Source organism: Bos taurus, chromosome 5 (assembly GCF_002263795.3).
Source record: "Bos taurus isolate L1 Dominette 01449 registration number 42190680 breed Hereford chromosome 5, ARS-UCD2.0, whole genome shotgun sequence".
Classification (NCBI taxonomy): Eukaryota; Metazoa; Chordata; class Mammalia; order Artiodactyla; family Bovidae; genus Bos; species Bos taurus.
Genome location: NC_037332.1, coordinates 43,558,179 through 43,577,260, shown reverse-complemented (window position 1 = coordinate 43,577,260; position 19,082 = coordinate 43,558,179). Strand labels below are relative to the sequence as shown.

The window sequence follows — 19,082 nt, the reverse complement described above, 5'->3', positions numbered from 1 at the left end:
TTAACAAGCCCCCCTCCAAGTGATTTGATGCATGCTCAAGTTTAGGAACCACTGATTTTAGAACAAAGGTTTTGGAGTTGGAGGGAATTGAGTTTGACTATTTGATACTGCCATTTACTAGCTGGGTGACCTTACGCATGGAACTTAACCTCCCTGAGATTCATTTTCCTATTCTGTAAAAACGGTTCAATACCCATATCCTTCTCCAATAAGGTTGTTTTGGGGTTCTAAATGAAATAATGTAGACAAACTGCTTAGCCCAGCACATGGCTCATTTTGAGCACTCAGTGGATGATAGCTAATTATTATCATAATTGTAACAGTTATTACTATTATTGACGTACTTTAGTTACAGGGGAAAAGTTGTACTCCCTAAGGATTGGAGACTGTTTAGAGTGCTACAGAAGAAGTTGGCCAAGTTTTTTTTTTAATGCAATTCTTAAAGTAAATGCTTTTCTGGTAGGGATAGTTTATATTTCGACTTTCAAGAAATGGTCTAATAAGGACCTACTGTATAGCACAGGGAACTGTATTCAATACTCTGTAGTGATCTCTGAGAAAAGAATCTAAAAAAGAGTGGACATATATATAAGAGATTCACTTTCCTGTATAGCAGAAGCTAACTTCAATAAAAAGTTTTAAAAACTCATTATGCTTCTTTAAAAAAGAAGAAGAAATGGTCTAATCTTTAAAATGTCTCATCAGTGGTACACATGAAGAAGCAGTTAAAATAGTGAGGAAGATCGCCTTGATAACAATCGGAAGAGAGGGTTCTGGTTTTTGACTGAAGTCATGACTGGAGGCTATGAAAGGTGCAGGTTACATGACCAAGAGCAGATCAGGATGGGAAGGAACCTGTGCGTCTGAGCGAGCCCTGCCAAGTCATCTCCCACTCCGCCCCCCCCCCACCCCCGCCTTATGGAGTAGGATGTGTGGCTTGGCTGGCTCTGAACAAAGGCACCTCTAAGGTGACTTTTTGTAAGGAAATGGCAACCCACTCCAGTGTTCTTGCCTGGAGAATCCCAGGGACGGAGGAGCCTGGTGGGCTGCCATCTCTGGGGTCGCACAGAGTCAGACATGACTGAAGCAACTTAGCACTTAGCAGTGTGTGTAAGCAGTGCTGTGCTGAGGGCCCCGGGATGCAGCAGGGTAAGGTCTGCACTAGGCCAGCACTGATGGGCCAAGCCCAGTATGCCCAGTGATGGCTGTTGTGGGTGTGCAAAACAGCACACTCATCCCTCAAGCTGAGTTAAAGGCAGACCCAGAACAACAGTGAGTGAACCAACTCCTCTGTGATTTCACAAGAGGGGCAACTTAGAGTGGAAGAGAAAAATTTTGAATATGTAAACCCGGTAAATTCTCTGTTAATTCATCAATTTCATGGCAGAAACTGTGTCTCTTGTTTCCTGATGTGTTGGCATTCGTCTGCTGTTTCTGAACTAGATACTTCATGTTGGTGGTTGGACTGTATGCTGCTAACCAAGACCAGTTCTACCTGTTGTCTGCCCACATCTCTGAACGGATCATTGTAAGGGTAAGTGCGGTTCTTTGACTTTTCAGGATCCCATGTTTTTTTTTTTTTTCCCTGTAAGTAGACTTTACATGTTCAGTGGAATGCATGAAGTATGCAGCTTCTCAATTGCCAGTGATGACAAAGATAATGATAGTAATAGCAGATACTGTGATTTTAGTTTTTACATTGTGGTTCTCAACCAGAACTTTTGTTTCCCATGGGTCATTTGGCAATGTCTGCAAACATTTTTGGTTGTTACAACTGGGGGTGCTACTGGCATTTAGTGGGTTAAGGCCAGGGATGCTGCTCAACACGTTACGATGCCCAGGACAGCCCCCACAACAGAGTTACTCCTCCTCAAATGTCAGTAGTGCCGTAGTTGAGAAGCCCTGGTTTTTACTGTATGTTATAGGCACTGGGCTACATAATTTCTGTGTGACATCATTCTACATTGTTTCACGTTTACATTACATTCTTTACACCCAGAGGAACTTAAGAGTTCTTAAGAGGGGCTTAAGAGGGAGAGAAAGTCATCCATGAGCACAAAGCTAGTAAGTAAATGAAGGAGCCTGGGTTACAACCCAGTTCCCTCTGACCCCAAAGCCCACAGGGTGGGGGAATAGGCAGGAAGGCATCCCATGCCCCAGACTGATCGGTGACCCCAGGACTTCTAGGCTGCTGCCCAGAGCAGAGTAATGGCTCAGCACATTTTGCTGAATGAATGATTGGTCACAGCTCTGGACGGGAGTCTTGGCAGCCACCAAAACATGAAGCTATTGGCAGCTGCAGCTGCAGCTGTGTGAGGCCAAGCTGGCCAGCACAGAGAATGCCAGGGCCATGAGGGAACAGGTAACCACAGGCCTGGCAGCCCTGGGAGGGGCTGTTTGGTGATGGGTCTTTGAAGTGGCACAGGGAGACGTGCACACTCCAGTGGGGAAACTAGTTTACACTGGGGCACGCCCACTGACCTGGCTGTTAAACTTAGGCCTGGGGACAAGAGCTGCCCATTTGGGGAAGTGAGTCTTCCACAGCTTGCCTTGAGCTGTTCTCAAACAAAGGGCCCTCTGTGTAATTCTTTTAGTCAATAAAAAATAACAAGCCATCTATTAGTGGAACTCTTGAAACGACATCTCAGAGTTTTATTGGAAGCAAAGTAATGATGGAAATGAAGTAAAACACTGGTGTGTCCAGATGTCCCTGGGTGAGGCCGGCTGTGTGCCCGCCAGCACACATACCCAGACTGTGTTTCTGTGGGGCCTGATCTAAGCTTCGGCAAAACAGCTTCCTCTGGGGCAAAGGAAGGTGGGGCCCCTTCTTAGGTCATGAGCCAAGAGCAGAGGTTCCGGCCCATACCTCAGCCAGGGTTGGGGTGGTCTTTGACACCTCACCTGCTGTCATCTGGGATTGCTTCGGTGTGCTAATAAATGTGATTTAAAATCAAGTCTGGAAACCTAGGTTGCTTATTTTTTCTGATTCCTCACAGGAAGGAACAAATACAGGCAATGCCTTTCTTTTTAACATTAGGGTAGATCGGATACCATGAAACTGCTGCTTTGAGTGGTGAAATTCATGCTTAAGTCAGGCAGTCTCTAGTCACCTGCGTACTTTAAATAATTTACCTGGTGTTGAGATTTCTCCATTTCCTGCTGACAGCCCCTGCAAAGCTCTGCTTAGGCTGCTGTGCAAGTCTCCACAGCAGCAATGTGAGAGGGGAACATGGCCGGACATGCTGTTCTCAGAACTCTCTGTTAATGGGCTCTTTCTTGTACCCAAAGTTCAATGAGAATTTAACTTGTAATGATGACCCTAAGAAGTCCAAAGTTTCTGCAATTCGTGTTAAGTGTGACTATTGAAAAAATTATGCTTAGTATAGATTGGATGTCATATTATTCATTAAGTTTTTATTTTTTAAAAATGGATGTGTTCCACATTCAATGGCTTTCTTCTAGCCATAATTTTTGGTTAAAGTGAATACCCTATTCTATATGTATGCTGGGTAACACAAGGGTTACCCTAACAACAATGAGAAAAAAAACGATAGCAATAATATCTCTCCCTCACACTGGAAATATCTTACTGAGATTATTTTGTTCTAACCCCAAATGCAGAGTGAAAATGAATGCAGACTTTTGCATTTATTTAAGCATATAATATTTAAACCAACTAAGAGAAAAACTGAATTTAAGAAATGGCATTATTGTTTGAATCAGTGAGTTTTAGAGAGCACGTTTCCTGCCCCTGAGATTCTAGAGGGTACTAAACAGTTATATGTACCATGGGTTGAGCAGAGGGCAGACCAGCCTACATTTTACAAAAAAGCCAGATATGCCCTCTTGGGCCAAAGCCTGGATCTGTTAGTTCGAGTTCTAGGATGAAGAAAGAGAAATGTGACAAAGATAAGACCTGACCACATTATATGGAGACCTGCAAATTGCACTTAGCAAATCCAGATTCATTTTGAGAACTGAGTCATTTTTCTCCATAGCAGAAATTAACATAAGGGTGAATGTATGGAGGAAGGTTGGGCTTCCCAGGTGGCTCAGATGGTAAAGAATCCACCCACAATGCAGGAGACCTGAGTTTGATCCCTGGGTTGGGAAGATCCTCTGGAGGAGGGCATGACAACCCACTCCAGTATTCTTGCCTGCTGAATCCCCATGGACAGAGGAGCCTGGTGGGCTACAGTCACTGGTGTCACAGAGCTGGACACGACTGAGTGACTAAGCACAACACACACAGCTTGAAGACTGCAGTAGATGAATTTCAGGCCTCAAGGGGGAGTTCAGGAGACCAAGCTTGTCAGAATTCTCCGAGGAGAGAGAAACAGGGGCAGGATCCAGCAATTGTTCATCCAGATTGTCAATCAAAACAGCTTTGGAAAGATATTTTGGTCCCATACTGTAAACTGACCAATTTAATGGAAATTAAAGCTCACTCCAAAGAACAGATTTGTTTCCCAGCTCTTTGTTTTGGGGAACATCCCCCGGCAGAGCTCCTTCGGATTCTCCTTGTTAATGGCTAGACTTTCCTTCAGCTCCATTCTTCTCCTAAAACACATAATTAAACCTGGTTGGTAGGGCTATGTTGCGAGCAGGAGGGATGATCAGTTTTGTCTTCCTTTCAAAGACATGCCAGGGTTTCCTAGTTTTGAAAACCATTAATTTATTCCAGCTTATTTTTCCAGAAGAATAGAAATGGGCAGGTCCCCCCAAATTCTCTTTTATTGCTCTGCAACCAAAGTACCATGGGGTGGGAAACCCACAACCGGAATGGGGAAAGACAAGGGAAAGAACGCAGATGCAAAGATGGGGAGGGATGAGGGGAGAGCAGAGCCACTCCAGGTGCCATCTCTGTTTTCCCTGGCCCTTGCCCATTTCTGACCACAAACCTCCCTCCCCTTCCCCTACACACTTGAGCTGCACACACACACACACACACACACACACGCACACACACACACACACACACACCTCTTCTGAAGTTCAGCTGAATTTTTATTTACCCAAAGGAATCAGTGGGTAGAGCAATGTCTGTCTCACTGTGCAGTTGGAGTTCAACAGAACAGCCTACTAACTATAGAAGGGGTAACTCATGAGCCCTTTCATAGTTGTATGGAACTAGTGTATGACATAAAGAAGTTGTTCTTAAACTATGTTAAGAATAAGAATCCCCCGGAGAGCTGGTGGAAACACAGATGCCTGGGTCCCACCTCCACAATTTTTGGTTCAGTAGGTTGGAGATGTCTGAGAATATGCACTTCTTTTTTTCTAATTTATCTTTTAAAATTTATTTTTAATTTTACAATTGCTTTACAATATTGTGTCGGTTTCTTCTGGACAACTATGTGAATCAGCCATAAGTATACATATTTATACTTATGTATGTACTTCTTCTTCAGCCTCCCTCTCACCTCCCACCCCATCCCACCCTTCTAGGTTGTCACAGAGCACCGGGTTGAGCTCCCTGTGTTGTAAAGTAACTTCCTGCTCACTTCAGTTCAGTTCAGTCACTCAGTCATGTCTGATTCTTTGTGAGCCCATGGACTGCAGCATGCCAGGCCTCCCTGTCCATCATCAACTCCTGGAATTTACTCAAACTCATGTCCATTGAGTCGGTGATGCCATCCAACCATCTCATCCTCTGTCATCCCCTTCTCCTCCTGCCTTCCATCTTTCCCAGCATTAGGGTCTTTTCTAAAGAGTCAGTTCTTTGCATCAGGTGGCCAAAGTATTGGAGTTTCAGCTTCAGCATCAGTCCTTCCAATGAATATTCAGGATTGATTTCCTTTAGAAGATCGACTGGTTAGGTCTCCTTGCTGTCCAAGGGACTCTCACTAGCTTCCCACTAGCAATCTATTTTACATACGGTAATGTATATGTTTCAGTGCTACTCTCTCAAGATTATGCATTTCTAACAAGCTTCCAGGAGATGCTGCTACTGCTGGCCTGTGGACCACACATTGAGTAGCCCTGGTAGATCGCATCTCTAGGCCCATTTTCAATTAGTCTTTTCAAAAGGTACAAGAACGAGTTTCTTGCCTTCCTCAGCTTAAGCTTTCCTATTATGCTCTTTGGCTGCTCTTTAGAAGCCCAAACTGATAAAGCAAAGAAATCCAGCTTTCCTTTCCAAACTTTGCTACTAGTGATGGTTCCTGTTCCAAGCATCTGCAGGGGGCGCCATTTCCACTGTATTCTCTGTGAACGGAGCTCCCTCGGAATTGTGTAGCTCTGCAGATGCTACTGAGGGGACAGATTGATTGATTACAGGTTAAATGGTGCTTACTATGCACAGCAGATTGTATTGAGCATAAATTTGAGACCATTCATCCTCATTTTTACAAAGTGTTCATGCACACATGATTTCAATTAACTCCCGCAACCCCATAAGATAGGTAAAGACATTATTATCTGTATGTGCCAGAGGAGAAAACTGGTAGAGAAAGGTTAAGTAAGTCTCCCAAAGTCACACAGCCAGTTTGTGTCACAATATAGAGTAAAATGTTCAGGTCACCCCTAAATATGTAAGGCTGTGGCAAATAAAAGTATTCTATAAACTTTATTTTGGCATTTGAGAGCAATCAACCACTATTGGGTCACATCTGAGCACAAATTCGTGATCCCAGAATGTTTTTCTGTGGTTCCATTTCAGTTTGCTTTGATACATTAACACTCCTGTTACTAGAGAAGGGAAATAAGTTCACAGATTTTATAATAACATTTTCCATTAGTAAAGAGTCTGCCTGCAATGCAGAAGACCCAGGTTTGATCCCTGGGTCAGGAACAATCCCCAGGGAAGGAAATGGCTACCCATCTCCAGTATTTGTACCTGGAGAATTCCATGGACAGAGGAGCCTGGCAGGCTACAGTCCATGGGGTCGCCAAGAGTCGGACACAACTGAACACAAACACATTACTGAGGAGGAATCCTCTTCAAGGCTCTGTATTTTAAACCTTGTAGATCTATGGACCATCCAAAATGATCTGAATATGTTTTAGGAATTTGAGTTTTCATTTGATGAAAGCCAAGTGAGATTCTTGTAATTGTCCCCCCAAAATTGAACCTACTTATATCTGCTGTTCCAGTACTATCAAGTTACCAACAGGATCATAATTATCCCAGAGCTCATTAAGAAAAAGAAAATCCATCACTGTCCTGTTTTGTTTCCTTGAAGTGGCTCATTATGTTCATAGCAGAGGAAAATACATCAGCATTTTATATGGCATACCTTTGGATTTAGTTGACTGCTCACTATAAAAGGATTTGAGTCAAAGCCAAATTGCCATTCACAACCAAGGAGGCTCTGGGGACCTTACAGAAAAGCTCTTTGTTCAAGTGAATTCACACAAAATACTGTTCAAAGTGGTTGCTGTATATTCTTTCCCTGCTTTTGCCTACGTGGTGTCAATGGTTGAGTCTTCCAAGCAGATCAGGGTTCAGACAGGTGGGAATGAAACTGGAAGTAGAAGACACCTAAATTTCCTAACTGAACCCAAATTTAGCAATAAACTTTGAGATTTCTTTTCATTATTATTTGTAAACTAGTAACACACGACTATGGTAAAAACATTCAAATAACACCAAGAGAGTAGGTAGAGAAGGATAGGTCATAATTTTAAAAACGTTAATTTTGTTGTGAGGATTTTGATGGATTCATTGATTCCCTACTCAGAGATATGTGGAAATATGGGACTTTCCTTGTGGTCCAGTGGCTAGGACTCCACGCTCCCACTGCAGAGGGCCCAGGGTTCAATCCCCAGTCAGAGAACTAGAGTCCACATGCCACAGCGGAAGATCCCGAATGCCACAACTAAGACCCAGTGCAGCCAGATATATAAACAAATAGTTTTTGAAAAGATATGTGGAAATATGGTCACTGGCTACAGGGAAATGGGGCAGAGGGAAAGCAGTACAGTAGAAAATTATTTGGCAAAAAATTTTTATATAACAATAAAACCTCCAAAACTTTCTCTAGTCTGATAGATCCACTTGGATTTTCCTGGAAGACTGCATTCAGCCAGGGCTGCTTCTATGCAATACCACACAAAAGTCAAAGTTAGAATCATTATTTCATCATCAAAGGAAGTATAATGGCAACTCTAGAACTTACTAGATTTGTGACCTTGGGAAATAGGCTTATTCTTTTAGAGTCTCAATATAGTAAAAGGAAGATAATGGTCTTATCTCATGGAATTGGGATGTGGATTAGCACTCAGCAAACGTAGCTGTTACAATGCTTCCTTCAGTATCATCTGTGCTTAGGGAATAGCTGAGGAGAAGGAAATGGCAACCCACTCCAGTATTCTTGCCTGGAGGATGCCAGGAATGGGGGAGCCTGGTGGGCTGCTGTCTATGGGGTCGCACAGAGTCAGACATGACTGAAGCGACTTAGCAGCAGCAGCAGCAGAAGTATATTAATTATGCTTGTATTGTCATTTGCTTGTCAACTGTATATGAAATCATAAACATGAAGGTGATTTGAAACTATAAAAGGGCTAGCTAAATGCTAAAATTATCTGAGCTTTAATAAACTTGTAATATTTTCTGACATAATATTCTGGTTTTAAATCATTATTATTATTCTCCCTAAAAAGATACTCATTTTGAGGTTTTTTCCTTCTTCTTTATCATCCACCTACTATAACTGACACGTTTTTAGTTCCATGTAGAGACCGGATGTTGCAAACCATGACATGCTGAGCTCCTGCTGGTAGAGGCAGGGGCGGGGGTCTGTGGAGGATACAGAGCATTTAAAGGAGACTTCCTTGTTCTCCTGGGCCGCAATTATTAGAATATGTCAGAATGTCCCATCTGACAAATGATTCTCAAGTGAAAGACTTAGCTAACATTCCGCTTTCCTTTGAGGAATAAAGCAATCATTTGTTCCTATGTCCATAACTTTAATTGTAATGTATTTATGTATTTTTTTTTCTAGGCCTCCAACCCTGGGCAATTTGAAAATGACATTGATGCATTATGGCAGCGAGGACAAGTTCCAGAGTCTGTCGTTTGTCACGGTCGAGTGGGCATAAACACAGATGCACCGGACGAAGCCCTGGTTGTCTGTGGCAACATGAAAGTGATGGGGACGATTATGCATCCCTCTGACAGCCGGGCAAAGCAGAACGTCCAGGAGGTGAGCAGGGGGCAGGCCTCAGACACCTCCTCTGACACCCGAGTCAGGAGTTCTGGGCTCTCCTGGCCTCTGACATGCTGGACACGGGGCATCTCTCCACGTCACCTGCTGGCATGAGATAAACATGGCACTTAACAGTTATGAGCATTGGAGTCATTAGGTGTCTCTGCTGAAACTATAATGCAGTTCCTACCCGAGAGAATGCATTTACCTCCCAGGAGTCGTGGGCCATGACAGCATGACACTGGCTTCACAAGCAAGAAGTCTCCGAGTTATTTTCCACAGGCTGCTGCTTTTCTGTTGTCAACCACTGGAGCTTGCCTTTCCTTTCCATCTCCACACTTCCATCTCCCTGTTCGTCTTTGGAGCACTGTCTTAGGTCCGTTCTTGCTCATATTTCTCCTGGGCCTCTCCACCTTCTTCCTCCTAGAGTCCCTCGTACCAGGCCTGCCAGCCACTGTCTTCCCTGCTCAGCATCCTTCTGAGAACACTTAGAGAAACTTCACCTCCTCATTCAGGCAACCCCATCATCCCCGGTTTCCAGGTCAAGACATTTTCCCTCTGTAATGAGGCATGCATGCCTTATAAAAATCAGAAATCAGGCCTTGAAAGCAGGAGACTACTTGTTCACTTTGGGCTTGCCTGGATAAAAATGCCTAACCTCACTGAAATGCCAGTGTCTTTATCCATAAGGTAGAGATGATGCTTCTCTGCCTAACCCCACTGAATCTTTTATAATTTTTAACCTGTGGAGAAAATAAGTACTGAATCATCTTGGAAAGTCTCAAATGCTATGAAGACCTAAGGGGTCGGATGAAAATGCCAGGTCATTCCAACCTTAATTCTGCTGCCCTTTCACTGCTTCTGCCCTCTCCCCACCTTCTCACACATACTGTGTCTCCTGTAAACAATTTTGAGGCAGTGGCAGAATGGTGTTTTTAAATCTCCTTTCTGTATTCTTTCTCAGTTAATAGGAGACTTAATTTGTAAATCACTGGCCATGCTACCAGACTGCATTCCTTTCCCAGTGCAGATCTGCACTGGTTTTTCTAAACTAGCCAAGGAATGTCCTTGTTGGCTGAGAGAATCCCAGAGAAAGGCTGTAATTGTAGACTTTTATACTGATTGCAAAGTTGCGGTTCATGTTAGAAGAGCTGTGACCTACTAGCCAGATGGGAACTCTCCGGGTTGGGAGGTTCTCATATACATTTCCAGATACCAGCCTTAGATACCATGCTTCTGCCTTTTAAAAAGAGATGAACTGTCTGTGCTTCAGATCACACCAACTCAAACTCATCCTTGCAACTGGTTCTACAATCCCCCACCAGGTCTTATCTAAATGTAAGCAGAAGATGACAAGTGGGGAGAGTCCTCCATAATCCCTCCTGCTACCATTTACCAAATGTCGTCATCGAATGATGTTCCTTGGTTTGAAGAAAATGTATTGTCTTAAAATAACAAGGTTCCCTGGAACTTCTCAAATCCGTCTAGGAAGCTTCTCCATACACTGCAGTGTCATCCAATCAAGGCTCTAGATGAGAAATTCCTGTGTCCCCTTCCTGCCCAGAGCAGTAGGAGGGAAGAAAAAAAAGCAAATCCCTGATTAGAAGGCTAGTTTGAGCCCTGATTCTGGTACCTACTTGCTCAGGAACTTTGGCCCAGACATGCTTTATGCCTCTGTTTATTATTCTGTGAGTGGGGAATACCTATATTCATTTCACTCACATTAAAGGATTTTTTCTAAGCTCATATATGGGAAACATTTTTTAGATGTATACAGCTAAGCAGATATAAATGGATATTACTATTATTGATATAAAAATGCAAGTTACATACATAATTCATCCATTATTTCACATTAATATTTTTGTCTTTCGTAAGTCTATCCACACTTATAAAATGCACGTCTCTAGAAATCTTGTCTATCTCATTCGCCATTTATTACAGACAAGAGAGATGATGGTAATGTTAATGATGGTGCTGACAGATACGTGAACTTCATCTTCACCTCTCCCTGACTCAGTTTTCCCAACTTTTAAAAAGAAGGCCATTCTTCCAAACATGCTGGGAAGTGAAGCTTGGTTGATCTGATTGCAAGCATAGGACAGCAGGCTTTTTCCCATTCTTTAAGGAGGCATGATAACCAGAGCTGGCTTCTGGATTAACTGCTGTGGAACAACTGCTGTGGCTACACCTGTGCCTGGCATTGTGATGGGAGGACAAATGTTAGCTGCTGAGTGCCCGGCTGTGTCTCCTCGCTCCAGGCAGCGGGGAGAGGGCTTTGCAGATAATAAGCACACAAGCACCCTGTGTGGAGAGGCCTGGAGGAGATTTCTTGGACTTAGGTGGACTCACGTCCAAGACACAGAGACGATAAAGCAGATGTGACTAAAACCTACAAAACAGAAGCTCTGGAAAATGAGATCGGCCTCTGTGAAGAGCAGTTTCACTTACGTAGACATGGTATTTACCGAGGCGATAGTAACCTGGAGAAGAAACGCAGCTTTTACAATGGAAACTGAGCACAATTAGAGTGGAAAGGGTATGATGAGAACCAAAGGGGCATGAAGAACAGCAATGTCAATGCAAAAAAAAATTAAAAAAAAAAAATAAAGAAGTTGAACGTTGAATGCGTCAGTCAAATTCTGTGGTAAAGGCTGAAAATAAGGCAGCAAAGGACTAAACAAGAAAAGCCAGGAAAAAAAAAGTCAGTTAAGGTGAAATGGTCTAGACCATTTCAGTTGGTCTAGAACAATGGTCTAGACCATTTCTCTCAATTGCACCAGCAGTGTGCTAGTTAAAGACAAAAGTGTGATGAGCTCAAGAAAGCCAAACATGTGAAGTCTCCCTTTAGGGCCATGAGCCAAATCAGAAGTTCAGGGTGAGCTGGTGCCATTCAAGCTGCTCCTGATGGGAGACTGATAGTCTGGGCTGTGGGCCATGTGTAATGAGATCCCCCTCCCTAAACAGACTGGAGTCCACAGTCTGTGATGTCTTCTCTGCGGTACAATGCTTGAGTTAATGGTATGGAAACCTTGACTGTGAGATAGCATGACAGAGACAACCATTTGCATTCACAGTCAAAACTTTCCAAAACTACTGTGGGCAAGATCAGATGCCCAGATTCACTCACTAGGCTCTCACTCAACACACACCGGTGAGCAAGGCATGGGGTTGAATGGTGGCCTTGGTACAGTTTCTAGCAGAGGATTCCAAAGAGGCACAGCCCTTGTCTCTAGGGGTTTCCCGGGGCCAAATGTACATACCACAGGGAACATGCAACTCAAGATGTTTATATTTAGCTTTGGAAGGTCTACAATCCAGCATTAGAAGTCACGAGAGCATTTTCTTAGATAAAGATTGTTCTAGAAGGTGTTTAGCTCCCCAAGTCAACCCTTAAAATTTTCTTTGGCCAAAAATCTGTCTGAAATACAATGGTAGTAGTCCTAGTGAATCTAATTGCTATGTCTGGGAATATGTCTTAAAGGAAAACGAAGTCAAGAATCCCACTTAGACAGCAGGAGTTATTTTCCCTCTGTGTAGCCTGGACTGTTGGCATGAGGGCACGTTCTCTTCTGGGTTCCCTCTGCAACAAAGAGACTGGCACTGCCTCCGCTTTGCTCTCTGATGGGCCATCATGCAGGAAGCAAGGGGATAATGAGAAGTAGGCAAAGTGGGCACAGGTCTCCCAAGAGTGCAGGGAGTGGGGGCCAGGGCAGGGCCTGGCTAAGTGGCTCCTGATTGACCCTGCTTTCAATTCTGTTAGCGTCAGTGATGGTTCTGCCATTTCACTACCTCCATTCTTTCATTCCTTCCCTCAAAGTCTGGGTGCCTGTTACCTATCAGACACTGTGCCAGGTGCTCTGTTGGTTCTTAGATGGTCAAGATACAGGTCTCAGCCTCAGGGAAGGAACTTTTATGAAAGTTTAAGCTCCAAATAAGAACTACTCCTTGAATCTCCAGGGCTTGGCATAGTATCTGGCACATAGTAGCTACTCATTTTATATTGTTGAATGAATGAAGTGGCTCACAGTGACATGCACACACAGGGCAATATGAGACTCTGACTGCTCCATCTGGGTATGGCTGGCAAGGCTCTCCTTGCTCTGGCCTTCAGCTTTACAGTCTAAACACACCGAACTCTGCATTCGGTCGTGCAGATATAATTCAGGGGATTTGCTGCCTCAGGACTTGGCTTATGGTGTTCTTTCTGCCCAGCATCCCTGTCTTGTTCTTACCCTTTCCACTCCCTTCCCTAGCTGACATCTGTCTTTGACTAATTTCTGTCTTTTATTTATTTACTTATTTGGCTACACCGGGTCTTAGCTGTGGCATGAGAAATCTTAGTTTCAGCATGCAGGATCCAATTCCCTGACCAGGTATCAAACCTGGGCTCCCTACATTGGGAGTGTAGAGTCCCAGGCCCTGGACCACCAGTGAAGTCCCACTCCTATCTTAAAGTTATTAATTTATTCAATAAATATTAGTTAAGCACCTACTACATGCAAGGAATTGTTCTAGAAACTGGTGATATGGTAACAAACAGAATACCATGAGCTCAAATACATCCTCACCCTCACAAGGGTATCTATTCAATAGAATAAGACCGTAAAGGTGACTCACTAGTTGTTTGGTGATGAGTTGATTAATGCCTGCATGTAAGGCAGAGGGAGCCTTCCTAGTCTTGGAGGTCAAGCAATGCTTCTCTGGTGAAGCGGTGTTTTAAATTGGGGACGTGGAGGTAGAGGAAAAGGAAGGAAGAGCTTCTGAGGCAGGAAATGCCCCGAGCAAAGGTCTTGACCTTGTGGAGGGGCAGAGTGTGTTTGAGAACTGAAATAAGCCAAGATCTCTGTTGGGCTTCACCATCTCTGGTAAGCCCTTTTCCACGGTCCCCTGAGAATACTTTAGGTACCTCCTTGGAGTTGATGGGATTTTCTTTTCGTAATTCCATCCTCACCTGCATTTTTCACATTGTAATATAATCTTATGGGATGAGTCTATCTAGACCATGAACTTTAAAAGAGAAATTATTTTGAAGTTTCAACACTTAGTGTAGTACCTGCTATATCAAAGGTGATTGGTGAATATGAGTCAAATGAAGCAGTGAATGAATGAATTGAACTAAGCTTTTGATGACAGCAATGATCAAAACAGCTGTGAGTTCCCTGACAAGTACCTGAAATAAAGTTAGTCTATTTATGCAGTTAAGCACCAAGTCACAACTTCTGATACCAAATGGATGAATAGAGAGACTTTCTGATATTGGAAGAATTTTCCTGCTCACTCGACAGAGTGAGTGCAGGGAGGAGTTAAGGGGCAAAGCAGGGATTTCTTAAAATAACAGAAAAGCATTTCTAGTTGTTTCAACATATAAATGATGTCCAGGTGGTATATTTTTAATTGCCAAGAGATGCTGGTGTCATAATCCAGTTATGTTCCCTAAAAGAAAATTTAGGGACCCACATAGTACTGCCAACTTTTTAACTTGTCAAATTAGGTCATTAAAAAAATTGATCATGCTATTACTATGAATTCATTTTTTAAAAACTCTAATTGAAAAAGAAGCCTTTGAATCAGCACATTTAGCCCTAGGAAAATTCCACTATATTGTCTTTATTGTTATCATTTTGCTGGCACCCATGAAATTTATTTTGAGCAATTTGCAGTGACAGTTGGGAGTGTTTGAACTACTTCTGTAAGAGTGGTCAGCTCAGAGGAGGACCCCTGGTTAGGGTGGTCTAGGGGAGAAGTCATCTGTAGGAAGGAACCCTGAATTTTGAGGGACCTGCTGGTGGATCATATGGGCTTGCAAACTGCTCCTTGAAGAAATTTTCTCCAGCAAGATGTCCACCAGCAATTCAATGATGTATTATATACCCGTTCTTCAAATGTTGTTACTTGAACTAAGCCCTGCCCTTTTAATTTATAAATACAAGGTAGGCTGTATTTGTTGGGTGCTTATACTGCGTGTTCCTTTGGAAATATCTTGCCGTCTTGAACAGCACTTGTTTCTCTCCAAGGTCAGCCAGCTCCATTCTCAAAAAGATGGTTTAACTCTTAGCAGAGAGAAGTGAGGCCAGAGTAGTGAATGAGGGAGCTTTTGCCCTGTGATTTACTTACATTTCATTTATTTTTGGCTTTGCTGGGTCTTCATTGCTGCATGGGATTTTCCTCTAGTTTCGGCAAGCGGGGGCTACTCTCTGGTTGCAGTGTGTGGGCTTCTTATTGTGCTGGCTTCTCTTGTTGCGGAAGCACAGACTCTAGGGCCCTCGGGTTTCAGTAGCCGCAGCACGTGGGCTCAGTGGTTGCGGTCCCAGGATCTAGAGCGCGGGCTCAGTAGTTGTAGTGCAGGAGCTCAGTTGCTCCATAGCATGTGGGATCCTCCCCTATGAGGAATCGAACCCATGTCTCCTGCATTGGCAGGTGGAATCTTTACCAATGAGCCACCAGGGAAGTCCTTTATTTTTTAAAAAATGTTTTTCCCTATAATTTAGCCATTTAATTCTGGCTCATTTTATAAACTAGTGGATGGAAGTCACTGACATGAATTTTGAAATTTTTGCTTCTTGGAGGAGAAAAACATAAATTTCTCTTAAAATAGTTTGGGCAAAAGGAAAGGACAGTCCCACTGCCAACATTCTTTGTCTCTCTGGGTCACTCAGAGTGTTAATTTAAATAACAAACATCTATGTGCATGAAATCTGCTCTTTAATTCCATTAGGTTGACACAAATGAACAGCTGAGAAGAATAGCCCAAATGAGGATTGTTGAATATGACTACAAGCCTGAATTTGCGTCTGCAATGGGAATAAACACTGCCCATCAGACAGGTACACACACAAACGCCCTTCTTGATTTTATGTGGTCGACTATTCACGTTTTAATTCCCACTTCATCTGGAGGCTGTATGCCCATAGCTCTTGACAGCAACCTGTCGTTCTAACATGTCCCCGTGAGAGCTATAACCACCAGAACAGGGAAGGTTAAAGAAATTGCTGTGTCATCTTTACTCAACAACACCCTCACCCCAGCTCCTGCACCCCAAGGTACTGGTGGACGATTCTGAACGCGCTGTTTCTCTTCCCCAGAGTCCTCTTGCTCATGGGATGAGGGCTAAGGGGCAGATGGCAGAGCAAACTATAAGCAGCCCTGGACAGCCTCCTGGTAGACGGGGAAGGTGGCCGGGCAGGTGGGTCCAGTCAGAGGAAAGGCAGAGTGGTGTCTATACTCCAGACCAGGAATTCTAAAGAAACAAGAACCATTTAGGGATCAGAGTCCGCCTGCAGGAAAAGAGAGAAAATTAAGCTCCAGCCTTACGTCTATGTACAGGGAATTTAAGGCACTTACCCTTTCCAACTTTTGGCTCAGAGTCTCAAGAAAGAGTGGAGAAAACAACACTCCCACTTTCTAAAAAATTAATTTATTTTTTAATTGAAGGAGAAATGCTTTACAAAATTGCGTTGGTTTCTGCCGAACATCAACATGAATCAGTCATAGGTATACATATTTTAATCTTAGAGTGGTTCTGGGATCCAAATTCCTCCTTTGCTTCAAATGCCTTGTAGATCAAAGCCAACACTGACGAGGGATAAGTATCTATTTGCAAAGTCATCCTGTTCGCCATTCCCATCCTGGGAAAGGTCTTTTCCTGACGAAACCTGATGGAGTGTTTGTGTCTAGGAATGATTGCCCAGGAGGTGCGAGAGATCCTGCCCAGAGCTGTGAGGGAGGTCGGCGATGTCACCTGTGAAAACGGAGAGACGTTGGAGAACTTCCTCATGGTGGATAAGGTAATCCCTGAACAGATAGCTCCCCTAGGGCTCTAACCCCACAGGTGAACCCCATTCTGTGGCCAGATTATCCCATGTTGGATATTCACTGTGCCCTGAATATCCAACCAGGAAATGGGACAGTAAAAAGAATTCTTCACTGAGCTGTAGAGTAAGCAGGTATTAATTGTCCCACACTGGTCGTAGGGACCCAAAAAGAAGTCACGTTAGGGAAAAAGGGGAAAGACCACAAACAACACTGGAAACCGTGGATCTTGTCTGAGGAGTAGTGGCCCTGGGAAAGTCCACTTACCCAGACTGCCCTGCAAACAAGGACCAAACATCATGAGAAATAGTGGCAGCCAGTTTTGATTAGACTTTGTCTTGAAAAATGAGCCTAAACCTTGCGAATGTGTCATTTCTCTCACATGATATCCTTTAAGTTATAATTAACACAATGTGCTCCTCAGAATGATTGAAGACTGAATGAAGTGTTGAATTTTTTTTTTTTTAAGCATAGGTTTTCAACAAAACTGTATGTTTGACTTTCACAGCACAATCAAAAAGTGGGTCATTTTTACAAAGATATTCATGAGCTTCATCTTTTTTTCCCAAGGGCCTGTTGAAATTCTTTGATATTTAAATCATTCTCTCTCTCTCTCTTTCAAATCATTCTCTTGTGAAGGAATGTCACCACCCTTGTAGATTAGTTCCTCTTCGCTTGTTAAGGAGTCTGCCATTTCCTTACTAGCTGATGCTTCGGTTATGATTTGAGGGGCTCTCCCAGATCACATCTGTTAATTCCGTGAAATCCTGCATCTTTCGCAAGGGTTGCAGATTCACTCTGTGGCTGATTTGCTTTCCATCGCATTATAATATTTGATGCTGGAGGGAAGGCTGATTGACATGGGGATTTCATGGTAGTCGGAAGAGATGTTTGAGTGAAGAGTAATTTGTAATTTGTCAGCTCATTGGGGCAGTGCTTCAAAAACTTCAAAGTGAACATGAATCAGTGGGGGTGTTATTAAAATGCAGGTTTTGGTTCAGCCAGAACAGGGTGAGACCCAAGATCCTGCATTTCTAACCAGCCTCCAGGTAAAACCTATTTTGCCAGTCCTGCCGGTCAGCAAGACACACTTGGAGTAGCCAGGTAGGCCCTTTCAGTCTTCTACCTACAAGCTCTTAAACAACAATCACTTAGATTACAGCATCAGATGGCCTGTTCACTGGGCTGCAAGGGCCGAGTAGTAGAAGTTGAGTTATTAATACTTCTTCCTGCCTCTGATTCCCTGGAGAAGGGAATGGAAACCCACTCCAGTATTCTTGCCTGGAGGATCCCATGGACAGAGGAGCCTGGTGGGCTAGAGTCCATGGGGTGGTAAAGAATTGGACATGACTAAGCAACTTAAATTTCACTTTCCTGCCTCTTAGGACCACATCCTCCATAGGAGAAATTCTTCAGTCTCTCAGACCTAGGCTACGTTCACTTGAGAGGTGTTATCATCAGAAATGTATTTGAAGAAATTAAAAAAAATTTTTTGGCCATACCACATGGCTTGTGGCTTCTTAGTTCCCTGACCTGGGATCGAACCTGGGGCCCCTGAAAGCACCGAATCCTAACCACTGGACCAGCAGGGAGTTACCCAGAAATGTATTTTTAATAATAAAAACAACACCAAAGTTTGTATATAATTTACTTAAAATACAAACTATTTTATTTATAAAATAAAATGTTATAAAATATATTTTAAAATATAATAAAATATAAAATATATTCAGAGGTATCGTATGGAATTTTCCAGGCAAGAATGCTGGAGCAGATTGCCCTGTCTTCCTCCAGGTGGTCTTCCTGACCCAGGGATCGAACCCACGCCTCTTGCATCTCCTGCACTGGCAGGCAGTCTCTTTACCGCTATGCCACTTGGGAAGCCATTAAACATATATTAAAATATAAAATATATTTAGAGGTATATGTAAAATAAAGTCACCCTCACACTCTTGCATTTTCAAGCTTCCTGGGGTGAGAGAAAGAGCAGAAGCCCAGCTGTCAGCCTCAGGGTCCTGGAGTACGTCACCAGGCTGCCAAGGTGGGGGCTCTTGGGGTCTCGTCTGATAGCAGCTGTCTTACTTCTGTCTCCAGTTGTTTCCTGGAACATTCAGGAAAGAG

At 43.3% G+C, this 19,082-nt stretch overlaps 1 protein-coding gene across 2 annotated transcripts in view; it reads left to right on the top strand.

Moving 5' to 3' along the window:
* MYRFL (myelin regulatory factor like) overlaps positions 1-19,082 on the top strand; it is a 140,228-nt gene that overhangs the window by 79,659 nt on the left and 41,487 nt on the right. For both annotated transcript variants that reach the window (XM_024992288.2, NM_001102323.1), the window contains 4 exon segments: positions 1,444-1,534; positions 8,946-9,146; positions 15,868-15,976; positions 16,827-16,936. In XM_024992288.2, coding sequence (XP_024848056.1) covers positions 1,444-1,534; positions 8,946-9,146; positions 15,868-15,976; positions 16,827-16,936 — 511 coding nt within the window.